This window comes from Schistocerca americana, chromosome 9 (assembly GCF_021461395.2).
Source record: "Schistocerca americana isolate TAMUIC-IGC-003095 chromosome 9, iqSchAmer2.1, whole genome shotgun sequence".
Lineage (NCBI taxonomy): Eukaryota > Metazoa > Arthropoda > Insecta > Orthoptera > Acrididae > Schistocerca > Schistocerca americana.
This window is the reverse complement of record NC_060127.1, coordinates 62,277,347-62,305,224: the sequence shown is the minus strand read 5'-3', so window position 1 is coordinate 62,305,224 and position 27,878 is coordinate 62,277,347. Positions and strand designations below refer to the sequence as shown.

General features: G+C 43.2%; 1 protein-coding gene across 1 annotated transcript in view; it reads right to left on the bottom strand.

The window, feature by feature from the left end:
- Window positions 1-9,135: 9,135 nt before the first annotated feature.
- The window catches only part of LOC124551065 (UDP-glucosyltransferase 2-like), a 44,864-nt gene continuing 26,121 nt past the window's right edge, over window positions 9,136-27,878 (bottom strand). Inside the window, exons 4-5 of the mRNA XM_047125950.1 lie at window positions 24,170-24,389; window positions 9,136-10,222 (exon numbers count right to left, since the gene is read on the bottom strand). Coding sequence (XP_046981906.1) covers window positions 9,943-10,222; window positions 24,170-24,389 — 500 coding nt within the window. The 3' untranslated portion in view covers window positions 9,136-9,942. The remainder of the gene's footprint in view (window positions 10,223-24,169; window positions 24,390-27,878) is intronic.

The window sequence follows — 27,878 nt, the reverse complement described above, 5'->3', positions numbered from 1 at the left end:
CATGTTCATAAAGTGGCGTCTGTTGTGGTATGTTATTAACTGACATGTTTTTCATCTCTGTTACTTCTTGTTGTAAATTTGATAACTTCCGACGTAACGTGTTGTTAGATGAATCGATTTCATTAATTGTCAGCTGTAAATTTTGAAATTCAGGTGTTTGGATAAAAGAAACCGGTGCAGTATCGTCTGATTTATTGTCATTAGTATTTTCGATAACATCAATACGACTGGCCAATTCATCACATTTTTCAGTCAGTATTTTAACCTGATCATCGGTTTTAGAATCAGACGCATTAATCTGTTTTTGCAACTTGCGCGTAGTTTCGCTCAGTTTTTTAACATCAGCTTTGATGACATCGCAATCCTGTGTTAGATCTAGTTGTTCAAATCTATCTGTCACTGTTTGAATATTTACTGTGTGTGTATCCGTTTTTGCTTTAAGATCAGAAATTTCATCCCGTAATTCCGCGTTCAATTGTTCTATGGTATTAATTTTGTCGGACACTGTAGTAATATTATTGTCTACATACGTCTTCGCTTTCGCGAATATTTTACGTTTGTCCTCTTGTCTCTGTGCAGTGATTGTTTCCATGACTTGTCGTTTTACTTTGTTTTGATCTTGAATAAATCTGCGGAAACGCGTATCACTGTTCTGTATGTGCTGACTAAAGCGCTCGTTAATCTGAGTGTTCTGCTGTTCGAATTTCGCGTCTATCTTTGCGTCCATAGTGCGCGAAAGTTCTACCGTCATTGCTTTAAACTCGTCCCGTAATTGTGCAGCTTTTTCAGAGCATTGTTTAGCGACTCCGCTAATTTCGTCTCTGAGTGTTTCTGTTGCGGCTGTTTGCATTTCTCTTAATTCTTGCGCAACAGACTTAATTTCTTCGCTATTTTTTTGAGAACAAGCCTCAATTTCCACGCGCAATTGTTCCTTAGTGTCATGACACTGCGCGGCAACAGCTTTAATTTGTTCACTAAGCTGCCTCGAATTGTCGTCAAATTTTTCATTTTGTTGTCTGACCTGTTCACTAAGTTGCTTGAGGTTTTCATTTTGTTGTTTGTTATCTTCCCTAAGTTGTCTGAAATTTTCATCATTTTTATTAAATTTTTTGTCCTGTTCACTAAATTGTTGTTTGATATCTTCACTCTGTTGTTGTAGCAATCTTACCATGATTTGTTCAAAGCCAAAGTTAGCGTTTATACTCTCTGTGCCGTTTAGTGGTGGATCTGGAACTTTCACGCTTACTGTAACCATTTGGTTATTCTGAGCAGTCGGATGTACACTGTCAGACATTATTTCGGAATTAAATAAATCCGTCGTACTTTCAGTATCCTGTTCATTTTCATTAGACAAATTTGTCTGTACATTACTTGGATTTTCTAAATCGGGTGTGTTAAGCTCGGCAGCGCTCATTACCATAGAGCATTCTGCGTCATCAATTGTCGTCAAGTTAACAGACGAGACAATTGAGTTCGTTTGTTCATCATTAAGGTGAAAGTCATCATTAGTGGTTGGAATGCACTGATTGTTAGTGAACGCAGGATTGTCATCATTACGTTGCGTATCACAATTACTATCGGTCACGTTGTTTAAGTCGGTAATTTCATTCACAATACTTCGCGATACACTATTCACAGTCTTTCGCGGCATTTTTACAATAGTCAAAATTTTTCACAAAACAAATAAGCACAATGCAAAAGCAACACACAAATACAACAAAGCAGCAAATTGCCGTTGACCTGTAGAAAGAAAGTCACAATATTATTTAAAAGCGTTGCGCCAAATCCTAATTATCTAAGCAAATAAGAGCAGATATCTGACTGTCGCTCAAAAGACTCTCAACGAAATACGATCCTGGACTGGGTGTCGCCAAGTGTAACCTCCCCACCGCAATTTTTTAAAGAAAATATAGCAATACTTAATAGAAATGGGAGCCAAGTGTAACCTCCCCACAAAAATTTTAAAAGAAAATAACGATACTAATTAGAAATGCTGATGGACATGGCTCTATGCGTAACCTGCCTACAATCAAGTGTACTGACAATGGCAACAAATGTGAAATTCGCAATCTGACTCAATTATAAATCCTTCAAAAATTAAAGTCCATTCAGTGACAAGAAAATTCAATTAAACCGAAATATCGGTTTTTTGGCCCTGTGTAAAAACAATCAGAATTAAAGTCTTACCTCAGAATAAATGGATGTCACATATCTGCTCTTGTTGTTGCGCACCACTTGGAGGAACTACATTGCAAATAATAATATTCTCCTTTTTTTTGTAATTCTAGTGAAATTTTTCTTCAAAAAGAAGTGGAATGAAATGGGAAGTGCAACGAGATCTTTAGTTCAAAAAAAATTAAACTTTTGAAAAAATGCTTTTGAAATAAAAAATTATTATTGGGAGACTTGTTGGAGAATAATTACAATAAATAAAATTTTTCATTATCTAATGATTATATTAATTAACAGTATACCTTATTCCTCATCTTGACCATTGTTGCCGACCGCCTACATCACACAACCGCACTGGGCTGCTACTACTGACCGACCGCTCTGCATGACGACTACAGACTGAGTACTGCTCTCAACTAGACAGAGCTACAGACTCGCAACGACTGAACTGACAGACTCGCAACGACTGACTGACTGCTACTCTGCATAGCGACAACTAACTCGCAAAGACTACTACTGACTGAGAACCGCTCGCAACACTCGCGCGGTCAAGCGCATACTCTCTGGTCACAGATGCTACAATGCCTCGCCATCGCTGCTGCGTTACATACGTGTTTCAGCATACACCTAGAAATTTTGAATATTGTACCTTAGCTACCGATTTCTGATCGAAGTCTATATTTATTAATGGTGTCATTCCATTTACTGTGTGGAACTGTATATACTGTGCTTTGTCAAAGTTTAGTGAGAGCCCATTTGCAGAGAACCACTTATTGATTTTCTGAAAAACGTCGTTTACAATTTCACCAGTTAATTCTTGTCTGTTGGGTGTGATATCTACACTTGTATCATCGGCAAAAAGTACCAGCTTTGCATCTTCGTGAATATAGAATGGCAAGTCATTAATATATATTAAGAGCAGCAGAGGACCCAAGACCGAACCGTGCGCCACCCCATTCTTGATTGTTCCCCAGTTTGAGAAATAACCAGTTTTTTGTGTATTATGTGAACTGCTTACTTCAACTTTCTGCACTCTTCCAGTCAGGTATGATTTAAACCATTTGAGCACTGTCCCAGTAATACCACAGTACTTGAGCTATTCTACGAAGTATTCCATGATTTACACAATCAAAAGGCTTTGATAGATCACACTTCCGGTTACTCAGACCATTTAATATTCATTAGTGAATGTATATACAGCATTTTCCGTTGAAAAACCCTTCTGGAAACCAAACTGACATTTTGTTAAAACTTTATTTTTACAAAGGTGTGAAGCTACTCTACAATACATTACTTTTTCAAGAATTTTGGATTAGGCTTGTAACAACACCAACGCTATACTATTGTACATATAGTAGTTTTTTCTTCTGATTTTCGATAAATTAGTGTAATCGATGTTCTGATTTCATTTGTTTTTCTTTTTTTGCTATTGTGTTAAAGAAACTATAAACAACTTTCGATGTTAATATTAATGTTTATGCCAAATTTCAAGCAATATTATAACAGAATTGAAATGTAAGAAACGTTGAAACTATTGTAAGATGTTAAAGTTGTAATTGTGCGCCTGGTCCATACGTAGGCAATGTATTTGGATATGTAGAATGCAAAACCTCTGGTGAATACCCTGTCAGTAGGGGAGCGGTAAAAGGTGGATGGCAGGCGAGCGCGGGAAAATGCACGCGGGCGCGGCAATGCATAACGGGCTCAGCAGTAGTAGTCGGAGTTGGGCATCGGTCTGAGAAACACGTTCCGGATCGAGGAGGCTCTCCTGGAAAACGTGATTTCGTTGAGCCTCGGATGTGCCGTTTCCGACGCCTATACAACATGGCAATATTCCATAGGCACTAAACGGAAAAGTATGGCGACGTTAAGAAGAAGCAAAGTGCCGATACATCAAGAGCCATTGCTGTGATTGTATGTGTGTTCTGTGCCCCGCCATCTCGCCGCCTGCCGACCGCCGCAGCGATACGAACAGGTTGAAACTTTTAGTACTGTATTCGTGTGGACCAGTGTTACTTTTGTTCCATACTGTTCAATAACAACTTAAATTTTACCAGAACTGTCCTATCAGTTAATTATCCTCACAACTAACCTAGACAGGGTCCTTTCCACATGTTGTGCAATCCGAGTGTCCCGAAATGAAGATTTAAAGTTTATGTTAATAATAATTACCTGCAGACCTATCTATGTTAGAATGATGTTTAAAGAACTTTGTTGTTAATGAATATATCGGTAAATAACAAAGGTCTGACAAAGTTGGAAGATAATGTTGAAATTGGTTTAGTAATGAAATTTAATTAATTTGAGACAAAAATGACGGTAGTTAAATGAGCAGGAAATAAGACAAAAAGAGTAGTAACTCATGTATTGGAAATCTTGAGTGCTTAATGATTTCAATAATCAAAATTTTCAATACAGTGGTCATAACAGTTTCAGGGTCCCCCCCCCCCCTTTCTATTCATTTGAATTCTGAAGTGTACTGAACTGATTTGTCCAGCAAAGTTAAAGTCAATATAAAACCAAAATTTATCAGTGTTTTACCTTTTTCAAAATTGACATTGTATGTGTGTTTCGAAAGTGCTATTTCTAGGGTAACCTATGCCCGATTTTAAGCAGATCAATAGACAGTACGAAGTTTGTAGTAAACATTATAGTGTAATGTTGTGTATTTATGGCTTGTCCATATTAGTACAGAAAGTGAAATTATTAGTTCAGTAGATTTTCTGGTTCTAAAATTTACCATATTATGCAGTATTATTACGTGTTGTTTTGTATGAACGTACATCAATTCGTACAGGGAAGAAACTCAGTTAATGCCTAATTAGGCTGGCGACCGTATTATTAACAATTGGTAGCACCTGCTGTGTTGTTTCTTGTCCGTCCTGACGTGTGGTTGCACTCCGGAATTGCTTGCCGTATCATTGTTATTACTGAGTGGGTGTAAGTCTGATTTTGCCTCCATTTAGGTACACGCGCTCAATATCCATACTAAAATCCTTACTCTTAAGGTGAAGCCCGTCAACTTACCATAGTACAGGCTTTAATGAGTATCGTGCGCCCGAGCGTAGTGTTACAGGCTGTCAGGAGAGAGATTGGGCGGTAGTTGTTGACATCAGACGTATCCCCTTTTTTATGCAGTGGTTTAACAATGGCATACTTCAGTATATCTGGGAAAATACCCTGCTTCAGAGAGCTATTACATATGTGGCTAAGAATCCCACTATTTCTTGGGAACAAACTTTTATTATCCTGCTGGAAATGCCATCAACAACTGGTTAAAGGCAGTCTGAAAAAGGATACAGGTAGAAATTACGAGGTATGTCCACGAAGTAAGTCCCGTTTGGTTATATAAAACAAACGTGTACAGATACAGAAAGACATATTTACTGTACAAAAATCTACAACTGTTAAACTACATTTCTACATAGCTTCCGAAATTTTGTAGGTACCTGTCATAGCGTGGCACAAGTTTTTGAATGCCTTCTTCATATAAGGTTGCCGCCTCTGTATTCAACCATATGGTAACATGTTCTTCCAGCTCGTCATCATCGTTGAAGTGTTGACCAACAAGGACAGATTTTAGGTGTAAGAAGAGATGAAAGTCGCTAGGAGCGAGGTCTGGGCTGTACGGAGGATGATCAAACGCGTCCCAGTGAAATTTTCGTAAGAGTTGTTTGGTCATATTCGACGTGTGAGGTCGGGCATTATTAACAGGTGCTCGATCGTATTGAAAGATGCAATCGTCATCCCCGAATTGCTCTTCGACAGTGAGAAGCAAGAAAGTGCTTAAAACACCAATGTAGGCCTGTGCTGTGATAGTGCTACGCAAAACAACAAGGGGTGCAAGCCCGTTCCATGAAAAACACGACCACACGATAACACCAGCGCCTCCGAATTTTAAAGTTGGCACTACACATGCTGGCAGATGACGTTCACCGGGAATTCACCATACCCACACCCTGCCATCGGATCGCCACATTGTGTCCCGTGATTCGTCACTCCACACAACGTTTGTCTGCTGTTCAGTCGTTCAAAGTTTACGCTTCTTACACCGAGCGAGGCGTCGTTTGGCATTTACCAGTGTGATGTATGGCTTTTGAGCAGCCGCTCAACGATGAAATCCAAGTTTCCTCACCTCCCGCCTAACTGTCATAGTACTTGCAGTGGATCCTGATGCACTTTGGAATTCCTGTGTGATGGTCTGGATGGATGTCTGCCTATTACACATTATGACCCTCTTCAACTGTCGGCAGTGTCGGTCAGTCAGCAGACGAGGTCAGCCTATAAGCTTTTGTGCTGTACGTGTCCCTTCACGTTTTCATCTCAGTATCACATCGGAAACAGCGGACCTAGGGATGATTAGAAGTGTGAAAATCTCGCATACAGTGACACCCAATCATTTGACCACGTTCGAAGTCCGTGAGTTCTGCAGAGCGCCCAATTCTGCTCTCTCACGATGTCTAATGACTACTGAGGTCGTTGATATGGAGTACCTGGCAGTAGGTGGCAGCAAAGTGCACCTAATATGAAAGACGTATGTTTTTGGGTGTGTCAGAATACTTTTGATCACATAGTGTACCTGTTGCTTAAGCAACACAATTTTCTCTACCATAAGTGGGGAGACGGTCTGACTAGCATTGGCAGTCATGTGAAGTTCTCTCGTTCACGCTAAGGGCTTTGTGGCAGCCACAGCTGCTTGAGGTTTTCCATACCTGTAGCATCTCTCTCGGCTCGCTTGTTCATATAAATACTGGGGGAGTTTCTCATAGTCTAGGTGTGTACGTGTAACAGTGATCGATATTTCCACCGATGTGTTGGGATCTGATTGCTGTTACTGCAGACTGGAGATCCACAACCAGAACTGATATGGCATCTGCGCCTTTTGTGTCAGCCACTAGACGAGTGAAGATTATATGTCTCCTCAGCCATTACTAATGCGGTGTTCGTGGCTATACTGTACACATCTGAGTCCAACTGGTGGACTATCCTGCAGGCAACGTGTTTTTGATGGGGATGTTGCAGGAATTGCTTAGCTTTCTAGGGGTGTGTTTTGTAGTTCTGTTCTGTCTTGGTTGGTAGCATCAGAATCTTACTATGACATCATATAATGTAGTACTGTTGCGGTGGCTTGGCAATGGATTATCTATTGCAGTGTGATATTTCTTGTACATACTCTATGTTTCGTTAGAAACTGGTAGTGGTTATAGAATTTGATTTTACATCACCAATATGATATGATGTCATTATTTCTGCAATGTTCATTTCTAACACACAAAATATGATATTGTGCATAATAGTAATGTAGTGATGGCTTAATAGTGATACATAAATCGGGACTATGCTGCATTGAGCTTGGCTGAGATCATCATGACGTCAACATGATGCAACGTGACTCTATGACATGACGAGATGTTATGCGATGCTGCGACACAATGTCTCGACGTGACGTCATGATGTGGTGTGATGAGATGCTGACGTGACGTCAAGAGCAGTGGGTTGGAATTCACGTAACTAGGTAAAATCCATAAAATTGTGGATAAACGGAAAAAATACAAAAATACGAAAAATTTGGGGAGAATGAGAGTACTTTCATATATGCAAGGGTAGGACCTCTGCTGGTGCCTCTAATGATGAAATATTGTGTTGTTGTTTACAAACAGCGACACCCTAGACCTCAACTGACATGACTTATCATAATTTGTTACTAACAAATAGACACAGCCTACACCAATTTCAGAGTGTCCCAGTTATAAAAGATGAAGATGGAGAGGCGGTGGAGAAGAGGGGATGCTCGTTTCTCCTTGGTCCAGGAAGAATGAGGGGTTTTCCTCCATTTTTGTATGACATGAGCAGTATCGAGTCGACTTGCATAACGTTTGTGGATAGGACCACATGAACGGTATCGAGTTACTTCATGACAGAGTCTATAACGTGCACAATCGCCTTAGGTTTGTGGTGATTCTCCTGGGTGCCACTGAGCACTTCTCAGTGGCTCCTCAGGGGAGAGAGTGTTGGAGAGGCTTTGAATATAAGTCGGCCAAGTGGGTAGCTCGACACAGGATGTGTAACCTGATACCACGCTTATCTTATCAGTGATAAGGATGGAGTGTGCCTTAACTCTCTTTATTATCCTACTGACATAGTATTGCGTTATGCCATTTTGTATTTCGGTTGCTAACCCCAGGTTCACCTAACACCATAATTCCCACATTCCCACTATAACTTATCCATTTCTCTTCCAAAATTCTATAGCTTGCCTATCCAATTAAGGGATGTAAAATTACACGCTCCGACCCACAAACATCAGTTTTATTTGTTTTTGTTTATTAGATCCTCCAGAAGAGTCTTCAAAATGGTTCAAATGGCTCTGAGCACTATGGGACGTAACTGCTGAGGTCATCAGTCCCCTATAACTTAGAACTACTTAATCCTAACTAACCTAAGGACATCACACACATCCATGCCCGAGGCAGGATTCGAACCTGCGACCGTAGCGGTCGCGGGGTTCCAGACTGTAGCGCCTAGAACCGCTCGGCCACCCTGGCCGGCAAGAGTCTTCACTCAGAGATCCGAATGGGGGAATATTTTGCCTTTGGAATAGATTACCCAAGAGGATGCCGTCATTATTAAGCCATACAGCAGAGTTGGATGTTTATAGGAAATGTAGCGGCTTTAGTTCCCCTTGCTTCCAGCTGTTCGTAATACCAAACTAGTAAGGCCATGTCGGCTAATGTTAGAAGGCCACATCAATCAATCAAACTGTTGCCTCTGCTGCTACTGATAAGGTTGCAGCTTATCTTTTGGGAACGATAAGTTAGTACGACGTCTGGATAAATCTGTATCGTTGAGGCACACAAGCTTTAAGGCCGTGGTAAGTGGGAGTGGTGTAGAGTTCATAAAATGATATTTGTGATCAACAGCAGTAATTATAAAGTAATCATTTATTAATTCGAAAAAATTATTATGACGCTTATGTATTAACAGTACAAATTACAGGAACATTCTTGCTCACGTCTAGATAGATGACAATAATCGTCCTGACCTAACAGGAGAACAAACGGTGGGTAGGAAACAGAGGACTCATTCTTGTGATCTCGTATATGTCGAAACTAAACTCATGTTCAGTTCTGATATAATGGCTCTCCTGTCCTCAGTATGTTTCCTTTATTATCCTCCAGCCTGGAACTGTGGACCACAAATCTAAGAAGACTGTGCTGTATGGGTGGCTATTAATCTTCCAAATCAGGGAACATCTTTTCTACTAACATACCTACATGCGTTCAGGGAATGAAGGTTTTCCAGTCTAGCAACCACCTCGACACACATTACAGTTCATTATTCTCAGGTTTATAGTCTTTCACTGTTTGCTTTTGAATCTGCATGGAATTACTAGAAGCAATAGACTGACTAGAAAACGTAAACCATGTGAGAGATCACAGTCTAAAGATGCTGCTCTTTGAGAGCACTGTGCACTGTCAAAATCATCCACCACATGCACTGATTACAATCCCATCTGGTCACATGTGTATCAGTTGGTCTGGAGCTTCTCATATGTCATGATAGGTGTTGACGTTTCTACAGTTGGCTCAGAGTGAAGTTATGAGCTTCTTCACTACAAGACAGTTGGTCTGGAGCTTCTCATATGTCATGATAGGTGTTGGCGTTTCTACAGTTGGCTCAGAGTGAAGTTATGAGCTTCTTCACTACAAGACAGACAGAGATACAGCATCCTCCACACGTTTTGATGAGCCCTATTTGCCCATATCCCTGTCAGTGGGTCTTGACCTTCCCACTGTTGGGCCAGAGTGACGAGATGAGCTTCTTGACTAGAAGGTAGACAGCAGCACAGCCCGAGACAGCGACCAGGAGGACGAAGGCGATGACGTCCAGCAACCACCTCTGGTACCAGTAGAGATCCAGGGAAGCGGAACGCATGTGTGGCGCACCCCGGTGCCTCAGGGCGTACTCTGTCCACCAGACGGCCGTCTCCAGGGCCGTCTGCGGCTTGTCCCGATAGATGGCTGACAGCCGCTTCATGTTTTCCCTGTAACTGAAGACAAAAACAAGACATTAAGACGTGAACTTCCAAAAAAGTAACAGTTTGCTATTCACAATGGACCAATTCGTTTGAACAACAGTGGAATCATTACCACTGCTTTCAAATGACAGCTGTTTAAACTTCTTGATGGATTAAAATTGTGCACCAGACTATGGGTACCAGCCATCCATGTCATATGTTTATTCATCTTTGCATGACTACCGTAATTTATATTCTCTGGAACCTCAGCAATTTCCCCTTCTCCCACTTCCTCCCATTACCAATTTTTCTATTAACTGATGCCTTAGAATCAGTCGGCCCTCATCCTAGACTTGTACCTCAGTTTGCTTTTTTCAGTACCTCTTCATTAGTTAGCAAAACTACCCACCTACCTAGGGGCTTTTACTGTAGCAGCATATTTTAAAAGCTTCTATACTCTTATTGTGCATCTTGTTTATCACCAACACATTGCTTCCATTTAAAGGTTCTCTCCAGACAAATAGCTTCAGTAAAATCTTCCTATCATTGATATCTGTGTTAGACTTCGATGCATTCATCCTTTCCAGAAAAGCCAGTTTGCATTGTACTCGTATGTCCTCTTTACTTCTGGCATTATGAGCTAGTTTGCTTCAAAAATAGCGCGACTGGTCTATTATTTTTAGTAAGAGATTTCCTAATCAAAATTCCTCAGCGTCACATGGTTTAGTTGGACAAGCGTCTCATTTACTAAGTCCCTCATTGTGTGTGTGTGTGTGTTTGAGGTTTACGGGCGCCAAACAGCGAGGTCATCAGCGCCAGTCCCTCATTACCTGGCGGTATATCTCGAGCAACTCGTGCTCTGTACCTTGCAAATACACACACACACACACACACACACACACACACACACACACACACACACACACACACATATATATATATATATATATACTCCTGGAAATGGAAAAAAGAACACATTGACACCGGTGTGTCAGACCCACCATACTTGCTCCGGACACTGCGAGAGGGCTGTACAAGCAATGATCACACGCACGGCACAGCGGACACACCAGGAACCGCGGTGTTGGCCGTCGAATGGCGCTAGCTGCGCAGCATTTGTGCACCCCCGCCGTCAGTGTCAGCCAGTTTGCCGTGGCATACGGAGCTCCATCGCAGTCTTTAACACTGGTAGCATGCCGCGACAGCGTGGACGTGAACCGTATGTGCAGTTGACGGACTTTGAGCGAGGGCGTATAGTGGGCATGTGGGAGGCCGGGTGGACGTACCGCCGAATTGCTCAACACGTGGGGCGTGAGGTCTCCACAGTACATCGATGTTGTCGCCAGTGGTCGGCGGAAGGTGCACGTGCCCGTCGACCTGGGACCGGACCGCAGCGACGCACGGATGCACGCCAAGACCGTAGGATCCTACGCAGTGCCGTAGGGGACCGCACCGCCACTTCCCAGCAAATTAGGAACACTGTTGCTCCTGGGGTATCGGCGAGGACCATTCGCAACCGTCTCCATGAAGCTGGGCTACGGTCCCGCACACCGTTAGGCCGTCTTCCGCTCGCGCCCCAACATCGTGCAGCCCGCCTCCAGTGGTGTCGCGACAGGCGTGAATGGAGGGACGAATGGAGACGTGTCGTCTTCAGCGATGAGAGTCGCTTCTGCCTTGGTGCCAATGATGGTCGTATGCGTGTTTGGCGCCGTGCAGGTGAGCGCCACAATCAGGACTGCATGCGACCGAGGCACACAGGGCCAACACCCGGCATCATGGTGTGGGGAGCGATCTCCTACACTGGCCGTACACCACTGGTGATCGTCGAGGGGACACTGAATAGTGCACGCTACATCCAAACCGTCATCGAACCCATCGTTCTACCATTCCTAGACCGGCAAGGGAACTTGCTGTTCCAACAGGACAATGCACGTCCGCATGTATCCCGTGCCACCCAACGTGCTCTAGAAGTCAACTACCCTGGCCAGCAAGATCTCCGGATCTGTCCCCCATTGAGCATGTTTGGGACTGGATGAAGCGTCGTCTCACGCGGTCTGCACGTCCAGCACGAACGCTGGTCCAACTGAGGCGCCAGGTGGAAATGGCATGGCAAGCCGTTCGACAGAACTACATCCAGCATCTCTACGATCGTCTCCATGGGAGAATAGCAGCCTGCATTGCTGCGAAAGGTGGATATACACTGTACTAGTGCCGACATTGTGCATGCTCTGTTGTCTGTGTCTATGTGCCTGTGGTTCTGTCAGTGTGATCATGTGATGTATCTGACCCCAGGAATGTGTCAATAAAGTTTCCCCTTCCTGGGACAATGAATTCACGGTGTTCTTATTTCAATTTCCAGGAGCGTATATGTAATAAATATTATAAAGCGTTAAAACCCCGACATTCATTTATAAACACCCTATAAATATATTTAAAACTTTGAATGCGGTATGGTGGTTTTAACGCTTTATAATATTTATTACATTAAACTTACAGTTATAAATGATAAGTCAAATGGAAGAGCAACTCAAACAGTTGTGTTTGGCATAGCGTAGCGAAGTATGCGATTGGTTGAACTTCACTGTACCCAAGCGCTGGATAGGCCGCAAGGGGCCCAGTGACAGGGCTTGCTTTGCATGACCTCCACGTTCACCCGACCTAACTCCATGCGATTTTTTCCTTTGGGGCTTCATCAAGGATCGTGTGTACGTGCCTCCGCTACCAACAGACTCCCTGGATTAAGAAACCGGATTGAAGCAGCTGTTGCTATAATCACTGAAGACGCACTTATCAACGTTTGGGAAGAACTCGGCTATAGACTTGATGTGTGCCTTGTGACAAATGGTGCTCACACTGAACATTTATAAGGTTCTTGGTAAAACTGTTTGAGTTGGTCTTGCATTTTACATATCATTTATAACTGTAAGTTTAATATAATAAATATTATAAAGCGTTAAAACCCCGAAATTCATTTATAAACACCCTGTATATATATTGACCTAAACTGCCGAATTCAGGTAGAGTTATTGTTAGTTATTTCTTGCCAGACTATTATTACGCAAATGCCAATCTTACATGCTGTTTTCTTAGCACATGACAAAGACGACTGCCAATAACATGCATATAAACTGAGGCGACAAAAGTTACGGGGTAACGATATTGCACACATGCGGATGGCGGAAGTGTCGCATACATAGGTTATAAAAGAGCAATGAATTGGAGGATTAGTACTCAGGTAATGCATGTGACATGGTTTCCGACGTCATTATGGACCCCACGACAGGAATTAACAGACTTTGAATGCGGTCTGGTGCTTGGTCACAGGGGACATCCCATTTTCAAAATCTTTGGGGAACTCAGTATTGTGAGATCCACTGTGTCGAGAGTGTGCCGAGAGTACCAAATTTCACGCATTACTGCTTACCACAGAGAGCGCAGTGGCCGACGGACTTCAAGGACCGTGAACAGTGGCCTTTGTGTTCAGTTGTAAGTGCTAACAGACAAGCAACACTCCGTGAAACAACCGCAGAACTCAATGCAGGGCGTACGACGAACGCATGCGTTAGGACAGGGCGGCGAAATATGGCGTTAATGGGCTATGGCAGCAGACGACCGACGCGAGTGCGTTCGCCAACAGCACGACATCGCCCGCAGCGCCTCTACTGTGCTCGTGACCATGTTGGTTAGGCGCTAGACGACTGGAGAACCGCGGCCTGGTGAGATGAGTCCAGATTTCAGTTGGTGAGAGCTCATGGTAGAGTTCGAGTGTGGCGCCGACCCCACGAAGCCATGGATCCAAGTTGTCAACAAGGCACTGAGCAAGCTGGTGGTGGCTCCATAATGGTGTGGGCTGAGTTTACATGGAATGGACTGCGTCCTCTCATCAATCTGAACCGATCATTGACTGGAAATGGTTATGTTCGGCTACCTGGAGATCATTTGCAGCATTCGGGAGGACGACGTTTCAATCCCGCGTCCGGCCGTCCTGATATAGGTTTTCCGTGATTTCCCTAAATAGCTCCAGGCAAATACTGGGATGGTTCCTTCGAAAGGGCACAGCCGACTTCTTTCCCCGTCCTTCAGTAATCTGATGAGACCGTTGTCTGGTCTCCTCCCCCAAAACTACCCAAACCCATATGCAGCAATTCATGAGCTTCACGTTTCCCGCGACCGCTACGGTCGCAGGTTCGAATCCTGCCTCGGGCATGGATGTGTGTGATGTCCTTAGGTTAGTTAGGTTTAAGTAGTTCTAAGTCATACGGGACTGATGATCTCAGAAGTTAAGTCCCATAGCGCTCAGAGCCATTTGAACCATTCATGTTCCCAAACAACGATTGAATTTTTATGGATGACAATGCGCCTTGCCACCAGGTCACAACTGTTCATGATTGGTTTGAAGAACATTCTGGACAAGTAGAGCGAATGATTTGGCCACCGAGGTCGTCCGCCATGAATACCATCGAACGTTAATGGATATAATCGAAAGATCAGTTCGTACACAAAATCCTGCACCGGCAACGGTTTTGCAGGTATGGACAGCTATAGAGGCAGCATGGCTAAATATTGCTGTAGGGGACTTCGGGGATGTTGAGTCCGTGCCACGTCGAACTTCTGCGCTACGCCGGGCAAAAGGATATTTGGAACTATCCCATGACTTTGTCACCTCAGTTTAATTATCTTATTGCATGACGGTTTTATTCATCATATTACTTTTGGATATATGTACTTATCAGCTATATTTCTGTTACATGATTGAATTGAAGTACCTCAATTACTCAGTTTTTATTTTATGATCTTTCAACCTCTTCTGAGGACTTTGACCATTTCTTTCAGTTGTTCTTCCAAGTCCATCGCCGTCACTATTAGAATTACAATGCTGTCAGCAAACATTAACTTTTAATTTTTTGCCTCTGTACTTTAATTTGCTTTCCAAATTGACCCCTGGTTTTCTCTATTACGTGATCTACACTCTGTATCTTACAAATAGTAATTGAAAGGAATATTTACGTAGATAGAAAACGTAAGAAATATTTATTCTGAGGAGTTATGAATATAGAGTATTTCCTTATTTGCAGACGGTTACGCCAAGAGCTATACTGGGTGTTGTGTGATGTCCTTAGGTTAGTTACGTTTAAGTAGTTCTAAGTTCTAAGGGACTGATGACCATAGATGTTAAGTCGCATAGTGCTCATGCCATTTGAACCATTTGAACCAAGAGCTATATTTAAAAAAAAATAAGACATTATATTTTTATTACGTAGCAGATCTATTTAAACCTAATGTGAGCACGCCAATTTAAACAAAATTTATATCAATTTTAGTTAGGAGTTTGAAACATTCAAAGTTTTAGGAGTTGATGCAACATGCTGTACATAACTGGCTGTGTCAGGTGGATGTTCTGGCGGCCGAATGATCATTTAAGTGAGGTGTTTAAATAACAGCCCATTTTCCTGAACGTACAACTTAATGCGCCTTCTAAACCACCAGTAGATAACGGTCGGAATAACGTGGGGCATAGGCTACAAACTTGTCTCGCTTCCTTCTCAAATACTGTTAATGTCTGTCGACTTTTTTTTAGCTACAGTCGGATTTCCATTAAGATTTAGGTCACCTTTCACATGCTGTATTCTGTCTCTGGTAATTCCAGCGATTCAGACAACAAATTCAATACAATAATGCCGTAAGTTATCACTAAATCTACTAATTACGTGAATGCAGTTTTTGAAAATAGTATTTTGATCGTGATGGAAACATCAGTGATTGTCGAAATGCTTTTCAAAGTTGTATATTTGCTGCAGTGTCACGTATAATTTCATCAATGAGTTACTGGTCTCGACCGTCGGGGACGTCTTCAGATTACCGGTAGTTTCCTGTGGAAATTAGTTGAGACTATTCAGAAAATATAACAATGTGAAATATTGTAACTTTACTTTATAACAGCATAAAAGTGGATCTGCATCTACATTATACTCTGCAAGCCACCTAATGGTGTGTGGTGGAGGGTACTTTCGATACAACTATCTGATCCCTCCAACCCTGTTGCACTCGCGAATAGTGCGTGAGAAGAATGATTGTTGGTAAGCTACTGTATTGGCTCTAATTTCTTGAATTTTCTGCTCATGGTCAATACGTGAGACTTATGTGGTGGGAAGCAATACGTTTTTCGACTTCTTCTGAAAAGAGCTGCCCCGAAAATTCATAGTAACTCTCTCCGTGATGCACAACACCTCTTTTGTATCGTCTGTCAGTAGAGCTTGTTTAGCATCTCCGTAACGCTCTCTCGCCAGCTAAACGATCCCACGACGAAACGCGCCGCTCTTCGTTGGATCTTCTCCTCTCCTCTAACTGTCCCACCTAATAGGGATCCCAGATGGATGAACAATACTCAAGAATCGGGCCAACAAGCGCCTTATAAGCCACTTCTTTAGATATTTTGTGGCAGACGGTGTCTCCAGCTGTTTGTCATCAATAGTGTAGTTGTACAGTAGTGGATTTCTTTTCCTGTGTATGCACAAATTTTTACACTTATTTATGTTCACGGTCAACTGGCAGAGCCTGAACCAATCATCAGTTCTTTGCAAGTCGTTCTCCAAATTCTTACTATCTTCTGGCGTTGCTACTTTGGTATAGACAACTGCATCATCTGCGAATAGTCTTAAAGACGCTTTCTACTAGATCATTTATGTATATTGTAAACAGCAACGGTCCTATCACACTTCTCTCTGGTACTAGTGCAGTGTACAGTTCTTGCAGTACGGGCAAGAGGATTTTACCATCAATGGCTTCTATGGAAATGAGCGTCTGGCGTCATTGGCCGGGAGGACCCTTGGGGGGCAGGTCCGGCCGCCTTGGTGCAGGTCTTATTATGTTTGACGCCACATTGGGCGACCCGCGCGTCGGATGGGGATGAAATGAATATGACAGCACAAGACCCAGTGCCTGAGCGGAGAAAATCCCCAACCCAGCCGGGAGCCGAACCCGGGCCCATAGGGCGGCAATCTGTCACGCTGACCACTCAGCTATCGGGGCGGACAATGGCTTCTATTGGAGTTACTGAGAACGTGACTAGAAGTGGCTCATTGGCATTACAGGTGCGTTGCTATCTTGTATAAACGGTGTCTACCAGGACTTGGGGGTCTATGCCAGATGAGTAGACCACATGGAGCAATCTGCAGCTGCCTCAAGTTCACGTCTCCGTCATCGTACCAGCATCTTGCACTGACCCACCTCCCAGACATAGTGCCTTGGTGCAGTGTGTCATCCCATGCCCATTCCATCAACAAGCTGAACACCTGCCCAGAAACAGTGGGTCATATACTGTGTACAGCAACCGAATTCCAACCTCAAGGTGTGGGTGCCGCACACCAAGGGCTTCTAGGTTGCGGTCGTTCATCGCATAGCTGGCTGCTGAAGCAAGATTCCCTATCATCTTCATTCGCCACTGACGTGACTCATGCAATGGGGTTACATGCAAAGCTCGGGACGTGTTTGCAGCCAGTTGGCTGGAGCCTGGTTGTCGTCTATCTGCTCACCTGGCTGTCCCCTCTGTTTAGTGGGGGCGTGGTCGCTACCCCACTCTGACACAGCACGAATGTACAAGTAAAATAAAGTGTTGATTTCGACAGCCGAGGCTCTACAGCTCTTCACCGGCCTCCATTCCCATCTCGACCATCTGCTGCCAATCGTCCAGCACTGTAGCTACCCCTCTAGTCACGGGATCGGCTATAGGAACAATGGAAGAAAGTCATCTGAAGAAATGAGTTTGGTTTCACATTCTTTCTAACTTCTAGCCTAGTTTATAGTCCAAGAATGGAAAATGATGGGCGTTCGGCGATTATTTGGGTAGCCCTATCATGCTATTCCATAGGCATAATGTCTGCCCCGGTAGTTGAATGGTCAGCGTGACGGATTGTCAATCCTCTGGGCCCGGATTCGATTCCTGGCTCAGTCGGGGAATTTTCTCCGCCCAGGGACTGGGTGTTGTGCTGTCCTCATCATCATACTATCATCCTCATCGACTGCAGGTCGCCGAAGTGGCGTCAAATTGAAAGACCAGCACCCGGTGAACGACCTGCCCGTCGGGGTGGGGGGTGGGGGGGGGGGGCGGGGGGGGGGGGGGGGGCTAGCCATGCGATTAAATAAAAAAATAAATAAATGGGCATAATGGTTACTGTGCAACGTGGCAATACTGCCAAGGATTATGTGACCATTTTAGCTTCATCATAGTTACCTGAACCTGCCACTGTTTTTCAAGAAGAATAACATAACACCTTGAAAACCACACAGGACCTGTACTTATCTATTCCGAGATGAACGGAAGTTGTTATGAACGCAAATTGGTTTCCTACACCACATTAGACATGCTTTAGTGTTTTTGGTGTTTCCATTTTTTTGACCAATTCTGTAGTCCCCGGAAAGTCTAAAAAGTTTGCATAGAAGATTTCAGATTTGGCAGATACTTGCCGCCGCAGGTGTGTACTAGCGATAAATTGGATCCTTCACGACACATGAAGCTGGTGCAGATTAATCAAATGGTTGAAATGGCTCTGAGCGCTATGGGACTTAACATGTGAGGTCATCAGTCCACTAGAACTTGGAATTACTTAACCCTAACCAACCTAAGAACGTCACACACATCCATGCCCGACGCAGGATTCGAGTCCGCGACCGTAGCAGTCACGCGGTTCCAGACTGAAGCGCCTAGAAGCGCTCGGCCACTTCGGCCGGCTGCAGACTCTTATCAAAGAGTTGCCCCACAGCGGAATTTGAGTAGATGGTGTTGGATCGTGTGGAGAAAGGTTCGCCCTGTAAGCACGTGCCAATTCTCCCATGAAATATGCACTTCTAAGAACAGTTTGGATAGTACTGCTTGACCATCTTCTATGTCCCTACCACAAACTACGTGTGTCAGCTGTGAAACCAAATAATTTGGGTTCCAGAATTTAGTTGTGTGGGTAGATGCTTTAGTAAAGCATGCAGTGTCACTGGTGAACTGCAATTTGGACAGGTCGATGTAAGTTGTCGGTTGTTGATGTGAGTAAGAAAATATCTGTTTCCAACTATTAGTCGAGTCAACGAAGGAAAATTAGGGGAAAAATTATTTAGTAGTAAATTATTGCACAGTGCTAGGATGAAGTGTCATGGACAACATACTAAACATCCTGATCGGTGGGGTGTGAGCGCTGGGATAAGGAAGCATTCGAACATCGCTTTTCAAAGGTTTTCTCGAATAGCTCGAAAACCGCGAGTCCAAGGGAAAATATTTTTCAGTACTAAATTAAACGAAGTTAAATTTCCTACAAAAAATATCCTATTCACTTTTGCCATACTACTAGTAGTTTCCGTAGTGCGGGGGACGGAAGCATCGCAGATGAATAGAAATACTGCTCTAACGGTATAAAATGGATGTTTATTCGTAAATGAAATGGGTTAAAAAAATTAAATGTGAGTACCACATCTATGTGCAGTAGAACTGTATTAAGAGATAGACTGTGTCCTGGGAGAGTAACAGTGTTGAGTGCAGAGGTGTGTGGCGCAGACAGGCGAAGGAAGGCAAGTTGTCCGATTGAGTTCACTCACCAGTCCTCCTTCACAGATCTGAATACAGAGTGTCGAACACGTGATTCCCCCTCTATCTACCTCACTACGTCACAAGAGGCAACTACAGGTTGTTTCACAAAGTTATATGCACCTCCACAGCGTACCTTACGGATCACTGGCGACGCATATGCAGACGTGCCCGGGGAATGTTAATTTGCACACACTACACGGAATGCAGGGACGAGTTCCTATTAACACTAACGCAAGTAATGTATGTCTACAGAATGTATGTAAATCTCTGCACGCTGCATGCTGTTCTACACTGCTAGAGGGGAAATTGATTCTTTGTCATCCAGTGCGGTAGCTGCAGGATTCTTCCGGGAAAGGCAAGTTCCCCCTTCGTCAGTGCTGTTCAGTTTTCAATTTACAGACAGACCTCACCTCCCAAACCTTTACTGTCCAGTTTTCTTTTGCGAATAGACAAAATAACTCCACACCGAGCTCACATTTATACAGTGGAGTTATTTTCAGCTTGCTAAGTAGGTACTTATTAGCAATTACTAAGTCAGCTGTTAGGTGAAAAAGCTCCACAGCTGGTTGTGTCAAGTTCTACCAGACTGAAGAGCCTTTTCCGAGTGCAAAAATGGTTCAAATGGCTCTGAGCACTATGGGACTTAACATCTGAGGTCATCAGTCCGCTAGAACTTAGAACTACTTTATCCTAACTAACATAAGGACATCACACACATCCATGGCCGAGGCAGGATTCGAACATGCGACCGTAGCAGTTGCGCGGTTCCGGACTTCGCGCCTAGAACCGCTCGGCCGGCTATAACGTGTTAAATGGGGAACCACCCGGTATTTAAAGACGTGATACCTCTCATTCAGGGAACCTCTCATTCAGGGAACAACCGTAGGTGGAAGCATAAGCGGCCAACTAGCTAGGACATAACCGCCTACGGCAAGCTAACATACACCCACAAGCGACAAACGTCGGCAAGCCCCTGCATATCAGCAACGTTGACTGGATATACCAGCTGCTATTAAAGCCGACCAACGGGCTACAGCTGGGAAACCGAAGAGCTCGCCCACTGACGCACAAACAAATCGCCAACATCGCCCTAACTGTGCATCTGATATATGACCTATCGGACACAAAAACCTGTTACAGGTTGCTGACGCTGACCAAGAGATCAACGCCGGCACCCAGCGCCAGCCGCTGAGCAACAGCACTGCTCAACGTCTAGACGCCTAGAACCGCTCGGCCACCGCGGCCGGATTTCCGAGTGCAGAATGCTGTCAACATGTATCCGACGATGTACGAGGGTTGCCCGGAAAGTAATGCACCGCATTTTTTTTCTCAGCCGAAAACAATGCTTCGAATGCGAAACGTTACGTATGTATTATCTGAAGCCTCCTAAGTGAGCAAGCCAAGTTTCCGCACTTCCAACGGATAGCATAGCTGCACCTTGAAAATGGTGTAAGTGATGCACGTTACAAGCAACGTACCATCATTGAATTTTACACTACAGAGAAAGAAACTTTGGGGAATATTCACAAATGCTTGTGAAAAGTGTATGGGGCATCTGCTGTCGACAGAAGTACAGTTAGACGCTGGAAAAGGAGGGTGAGGTCATCAGAAGGCGGTTCGGCGGAGCTCTACGATTTGCATTAAAAAAAAAATGGTTCAAATGGCTCTGAGCACTATGGGACTTAACATCTGTGGTCATCAGTCCCCTAGAACTTAGTACTACTTAAACCTAAATAACCTAAGGACATCACACACATCCATGCCCGAGGCAGGATTCGAACCTGCGACCGTAGCAGTTCCGCGGTTCTGGACTGAGCGACGATTTGCATCGGTCGGGGAGACCATCCTCGGCTGTCACACCTGACTTCCACTTGTCTGGGCCACTAAAGGTTGCCATTCGTGGAAGACATTCTGAGGACGAAGTGATTCAGACAGTGAAGCACTGGCTCCGACACCAGGACAAGGAATTGCTACCGACAGGGCAGACACACCATTGTGTCACGCTGGAGGAAGGCCATAGAACGGGATGGAGATTACGTGGAAAAATAGGGTCTGTAGATAAAACACCATTCTTTCGTGTGTGCAATTTTCATTATGTTCAATAAAGAATTGCTGAAGAAAAAAATGTGGTGCATTACTTTCTGGGCAAACCTCATAGATCTCATCTGGAATAATTTTAACAGTGTGAGGGTTACAGCACACTAAGAAATTGAACACACGGCAACGTATTTTACATAAAAACCCACTTCATAACAGCAAATAAGAGAACTGGACAAAAAATCGGTGGGGGATACAGTCTGTAAACTGAGAATCGAGCAGCGTTATTTGTGGAGGAAGTCATATGTCCGAGAAGAACACTACAGCTGCCATACAGGACGGCTAAGCGTAAATTTCCCCTCTGGCAGTGCAGAATAGTATGTATAGAATTCCCGCCCTGTTAGCCGTGCCATCTACCGCATGGCTTTCAGGATTGGTAAGGAGCGCCTGGTCCCCGGCACGAATCCGCCCGGCGGACTGGGGTCGAGGTCCGGTGAGCCGTCCAGTCTGTGGATGGTTTTTAGGCGGTTTTCCATCTGCTTCGGCGAATGCGGGCTGGTTCCCCTTATTCCGCCTCAGCTACACTATGTCGGCGATTGCTGTGCAAACACCTCCACGTACGCGTCCACCACCATTACTCTATCACGCGAGCATAGGGGTTACACACGTCTGGTGTGAGACGTTCCCTGGGGAGGTTCACCGGGGGCCGAAACGCACAATAACCCTGGGTTCGGTGTGGGGTGGGGGAGAGGTGATGTGGACTGCGGTAGTCGTCGTGGGGTTGTGGACCACTGCGGCTGCGGTGGGGATGGAGCCTCTCCATCTTTTCTAGGCCGCCGGTTAACATACAATACAATACAGTGTATAAAATTACGTAGATTCTGTACATATGCATTACTTGCGTTAGTGCTGTTAGTAAATCATGTCTACTTTCCATCTAGCGTTAACGCACCTTGAGGAAAATAAACACTCAGCAGACATGTATGCACTAGTGGTTCATACGATGCCTTGTGGAGTGTCCGTATAACTTTGTGAAACACCCTGTAGTTGCTTCTTGTGACGCAGTGAGGAACAAGCGTGGGTAATCACTTGTTCGACCTTTGGAGTTCTTGAGTGAGGATAGGTGTACGAAGACAATCTGGCGACGTACCTTTCCTTGTGCTTCTACACCACATATCTACCCCCTCCACACAGTTACGCCTCTGGAACACAATTTATCCCTTATTTTGGCTCTACTGCACGTAGATGTGGTACACATATTTAATATTTTTTCCTAACGCACTTCAGTTGAAGATAAACATTAACTGTATACAGACAGCACAATGTGCAGTGTGGAAGCTATTAGTCCTAAAGAAAAAGAAGATTAGGACTTTTTTGCAGCAAAATTTGATGTAGTTTAATTTGCACTGGGAAATAGTTTTGCTAGAAGCCGCGGTTTTCAAGGTACTCAAGAATATCTTAATGAAGTGACCTTCTTACACTCCCCCCCATCCCGACGCTCACACCTCACCGGTCAAAAATTATTTCAAATGGCTCTGAGCACAATGGGACTTAACTTCTGAGGTCATCAGTCCCCTAGAACTTAGAACTACTTGAACCTAACTAACCTAAAGACATCACACTCATCCATGCCCGAGGCAGGGTTCGAACCTGCGACCGTAGCACTGACCGGTCAGGATTTTTATTATGTTGTTCAGGACACTCCCTCCTAGCACTGTGCTAAATTTGCAACTATACGATTTATTTCTCCTAAACGACCACTTTTGGTCTTCGTTTTCTGGGCTGTATTGTTTCTTAGATATGAAGTCTGAGTTGTTAGGTCGTGTCATATGCCTCTTCAAACTTCTGCGATACTGGACGCATCAACTCCTCTGTTTGGATCTCTTATGATATCACCAGGTTTTATTCAGCCACCCAGTGATAGCATACTATTTTTGAAGAAGGTTCATGAAGCAAATCCCCGTAGACGGATCGAAACGCCCAGTGTTTGAGAAGTTTGGAGATGCAAATGACGTTACCTAACAATTCAGAAGATTTTACCTTCGCCGGCCGCGGTGGCCGTGCAGTTCTAGGCGCTCCAGTCCGGAGCCGCGCTGCTGCTACGGTCGCAGGTTCGAATCCTGTGTTGGGCATGGGTGTGTGTGATGTCCTTAGGTTAGTTAGGTTTAAGTAGTTCTAAGTTCTAGGGGACTAATGACCACAGCAGTTGATCCCCATAGTGCTCAGAGCCATTTGATTTTACCTTCAATGGCAACGGCCATTAAAGCACGAAAACCTGTGTTATCACCTGCTCTCGAAGCAATCCCTGTAGGATCGCCTACCGTCTGCAGAATCTTGGGACGCTTTGTGTAGAGGAGATGGTCTCGACATACCTGGGATCCTTGAGGACCTTGTTGAGAGCGTCCAAGACCTTCTCCTTGGTCAGGGTCAGAGGGTCCAGCTCCACAGCGACGCCGTGGGCGGCCAGCTTGTGCATGTTGAGCGCCTGGTCCAGCATGTACGGGACCACCACTGCCGGCACCCCGTGGTACAGCGTCTCGAAGGTCCCCAGCAGGCCGCCGTGCGCCAGGAACACCCTCACGTTGGGGTGGGCTGCGGGCAGTGGACAGAGGCGTGCTAACCAGGCTCCAGGGAGCTCTATACACAACATCTTCACCGAGACGATTGTTTACTGAGAACGTGATCGCTGCACATAAAAAGCCGTGTTCGGACTAACTGACTGACTCACCCAGTGACTCATCATCGTCAAGCCCAAACCTTCAAGAATAGAAACTTGCAATTTGCAGGTGGCGTCGATCTTAGACTGTAGGCGTCGTCTAAGAATGGAGTTTTGGAAATTCCATCCCTAGGCGGGCGAAAGAGCCGATGAAAGGTTTTTTGAAAATATGTCACAAAGTAATTCTGAAGGTAAAGGGTTGGGTTGATTTGGGGGAGGAGACCAAACAGCAAGGTCATCAGTCTCATCGGATTAGGGAAAAAAGTCAGCTGTGCCCTTTCAAAGGACCCACCCTGGCATTGGCCTGAAGTGATTTAGGGAAGTCATGGAAAACCTAAACGAGGATGGCCGGATGCTGGATTGAACCATCATCCTCCCAAATGCGAGTCCAGTGTGCTAATCTGAAGGTAGACCCACGAATATAGGTGTTTGGTTTCTTAGTCGAAATCGAGAGGTGCGTGTTTCATCATTTTTGAAAATTTAGCCCTTATGGGGGTAAGGTAGTGGGTGACAGTTATTTTTAAATAAATAATTATTAAAGAAATACTTAAGTATTTTGAAAGATTCGTCTATGAAAATTGGAATCTGACTTCTCAGTTAGAAGGGAAAAAAACACATGTTGCAGTGTTTTTAGAAATTCAACCATTTTTTTATGAAATATTTCATCATGAAAGCATTTTTAAACCTAAATCTATGAAAATTTGAGTTTTGGTATTCGGTTGGAAATAAAAAACAAAATACGTGTGTTACTGTGTCTGGGAATTCAGACCCTAAAGCAGTGAAATGTTTTATGAACATATTTCATTGTGAAAGTATTTTTAAAGCTAAATCTGTGAAAATTAGTATTTGGCTACTCATTTGGAAATGAAAAAAACCATCTCATGAGCAATTAGATTTTGTGAAAGAAGTAAATCTTTCGTAAAAATACCATTACCGATATGACAACAAAAATATTTCTTTTCTTTCCCAGTGCAGCAAACGAATAACATAAACAAAACTAGGTCCAACTAAGAATGCTTGTAATCTGCCATCTGAAGATGGATTTGTAAAGAAAAATCCGAAACCGGTCATGGTCTGAAGATAATAAACCTTTTTAAACCATACATGTGGCTGGCAGCTGTTTTTTTATATAAATTATAAACCTTTAAGTACAACAGCCACGTTTCTTAACATGTCGACTTTCGACAAAATAGCGAAAAAAATTAATGTTTTACAGTTTTTGGATATTCATCCGCTAAGGGTGTGATAGGTTTTATGAAAATTTTTCATTGCGAAAATATTTTTAAAGCTAGTGTTTTTGAAAATAAATCATTATTAAAGAACTACTAAAGCATTTTTAAATATACAACTATGAAAATTGTTATTTGGTTTCTCATTTAGAAATGAAAAAATATGTGTTTCACTGATTTAGAAATTCTGTACCATACCTAAGAGGGTAAATTAGGGCAAGACTGATTCATCGTCGAGTCCAAACCGCTAAGAATACAAACTTGAAATTAGGAGAGAGTGTGGATCTTATACTGTAGGCATCGTATAAGAAGGATTGTTCGAAATTCCACTCCTAAGAGGATGAAATAGGGGATGAAAGGCCTTTTAAAACCATGTTGCAATTAAGGTGATTTTGAAGCTAGAACTACGAAAATTGGTATTGGTTTCTCAGTAAGAAATAAACAAATACACGTTTCAAAGAGTGGAGAATCCAGGACGGAATACTGACAATATTGTGAAAAGAGCAGATTGCTGGTCAGTATATAGCGGAGATGTCGATTCGAAGATAGGCACAAGAAAAAGACTAATAAACAAGTAAGATTTCGACCAAAAGGCCTTCTTCCGAATTAGACATCACACACACACACACACACACACACACACACACACACACACACACACACAACCACACATACATACACACACACACAGCCAAGACTGCGTTCAAATGTGTGTGAATTGCAAAGTGTGTGCGTGATTCGGAAGAAGGCCTTTTGGTCGAAAGCTTACTTGTTTGGCAGTCTTTTTAATGTGGCTATCTGCGTCCCGACATTTCCACTATACGGTGAGAAGCAAACTATCCTTTTCATAATATTGTTGAAATACATGTTTCAGCATTTTTTGAAATTCAACAACCAAGGGAGTAAAATAGAGGGTGACAGGCTTTTGAAAATAAATCATTATTAAATAACTACTAAAGCATTTGAAAGCTACGTCTACGAAAACTGATGTTTGACTTCTGGCTTGGAAATAAAAAATACATATTTCGATGATTTTGTGAATTCAACCTCTTAAGGGAGTGAAATGGGAGATGAAACGTTTTATAAAATTATTTGATTATGAAAGCATTTTGGAAGCTAAATCTATGAATTTTGTAATTGGCTTCGCTGTTAGAAATAAAAAATACGTGTTCCACTGTTTTTAAGAAAATATTTCGTTGTATTAAAAAGCTTTTAAACCTAAATCTACGAAAGTGGTTTTTCACTTCTCCGTTAGATATAAAGAAATACACGTTGGCGATGAAAGTTTCTATAGAAATATCACTACAAGGAGGCAAAAGACATAAATAACAAAATCTTGGACTGCAGCAACCAGAATCGCTTTTTGGTCAGAAGTACATTCGAAAAAGACCATGCTTCTATGGCCTTAATTAGCGTGGAATGTTTAAAAGTATTGAAATTTGTGAACTTTAATTAAATAAAAATAGAAGAAATCTGTGCAAACCATATAGTCTATGCGAGCGAAGCAGTGGGCGTTAAGCTAGTTGATAGGTATAGTAGTAATACACTTAATTCATTAGCAAATGCTGTAGAAGCAACTGATATATCCCACAAGCTGTCAGAAGCGTTTGACTGTGTAAATCAGAACATACATCTAAATATTTTGAGATAACGTGACGTAACAGGAAATGGCGCAAACTGGTTCTAATCATACATATCTGACACGAAACAAAAGGCGTCAATGGTCTTGTATTATCATTATGCCACTGATAACAAGATTCTATCTTAAGTCTCTTGTTTTTTTTTACCTGTCTCAGTGACTTTTTATCGGTAACATTACTAGATGGGGAGTTTCAGCTTTGCAGTCTGAGTGAAACGCTCAGAATGCATCGCTGCTTAAGGTACTGGGAGATCAGAGGACACTGCAGCAACCATCCAGGATAGCTACAGCCTAGACTCCATTCTTGTTTCTACCAGTCTTCACTGATTACCCAGACCATTTTTGGAAAAGAGATTTGCCGCATACTTATTTAATTTAGTGTTCTATGATTGCGAATAAATTATTTTGTGTTTATTTTGTATTATGTATTTTGTGTTACCAGGTATTTAATACTAGAATCTTCGATTTATATGCCAAGAAAGATATTTTAAATGAAA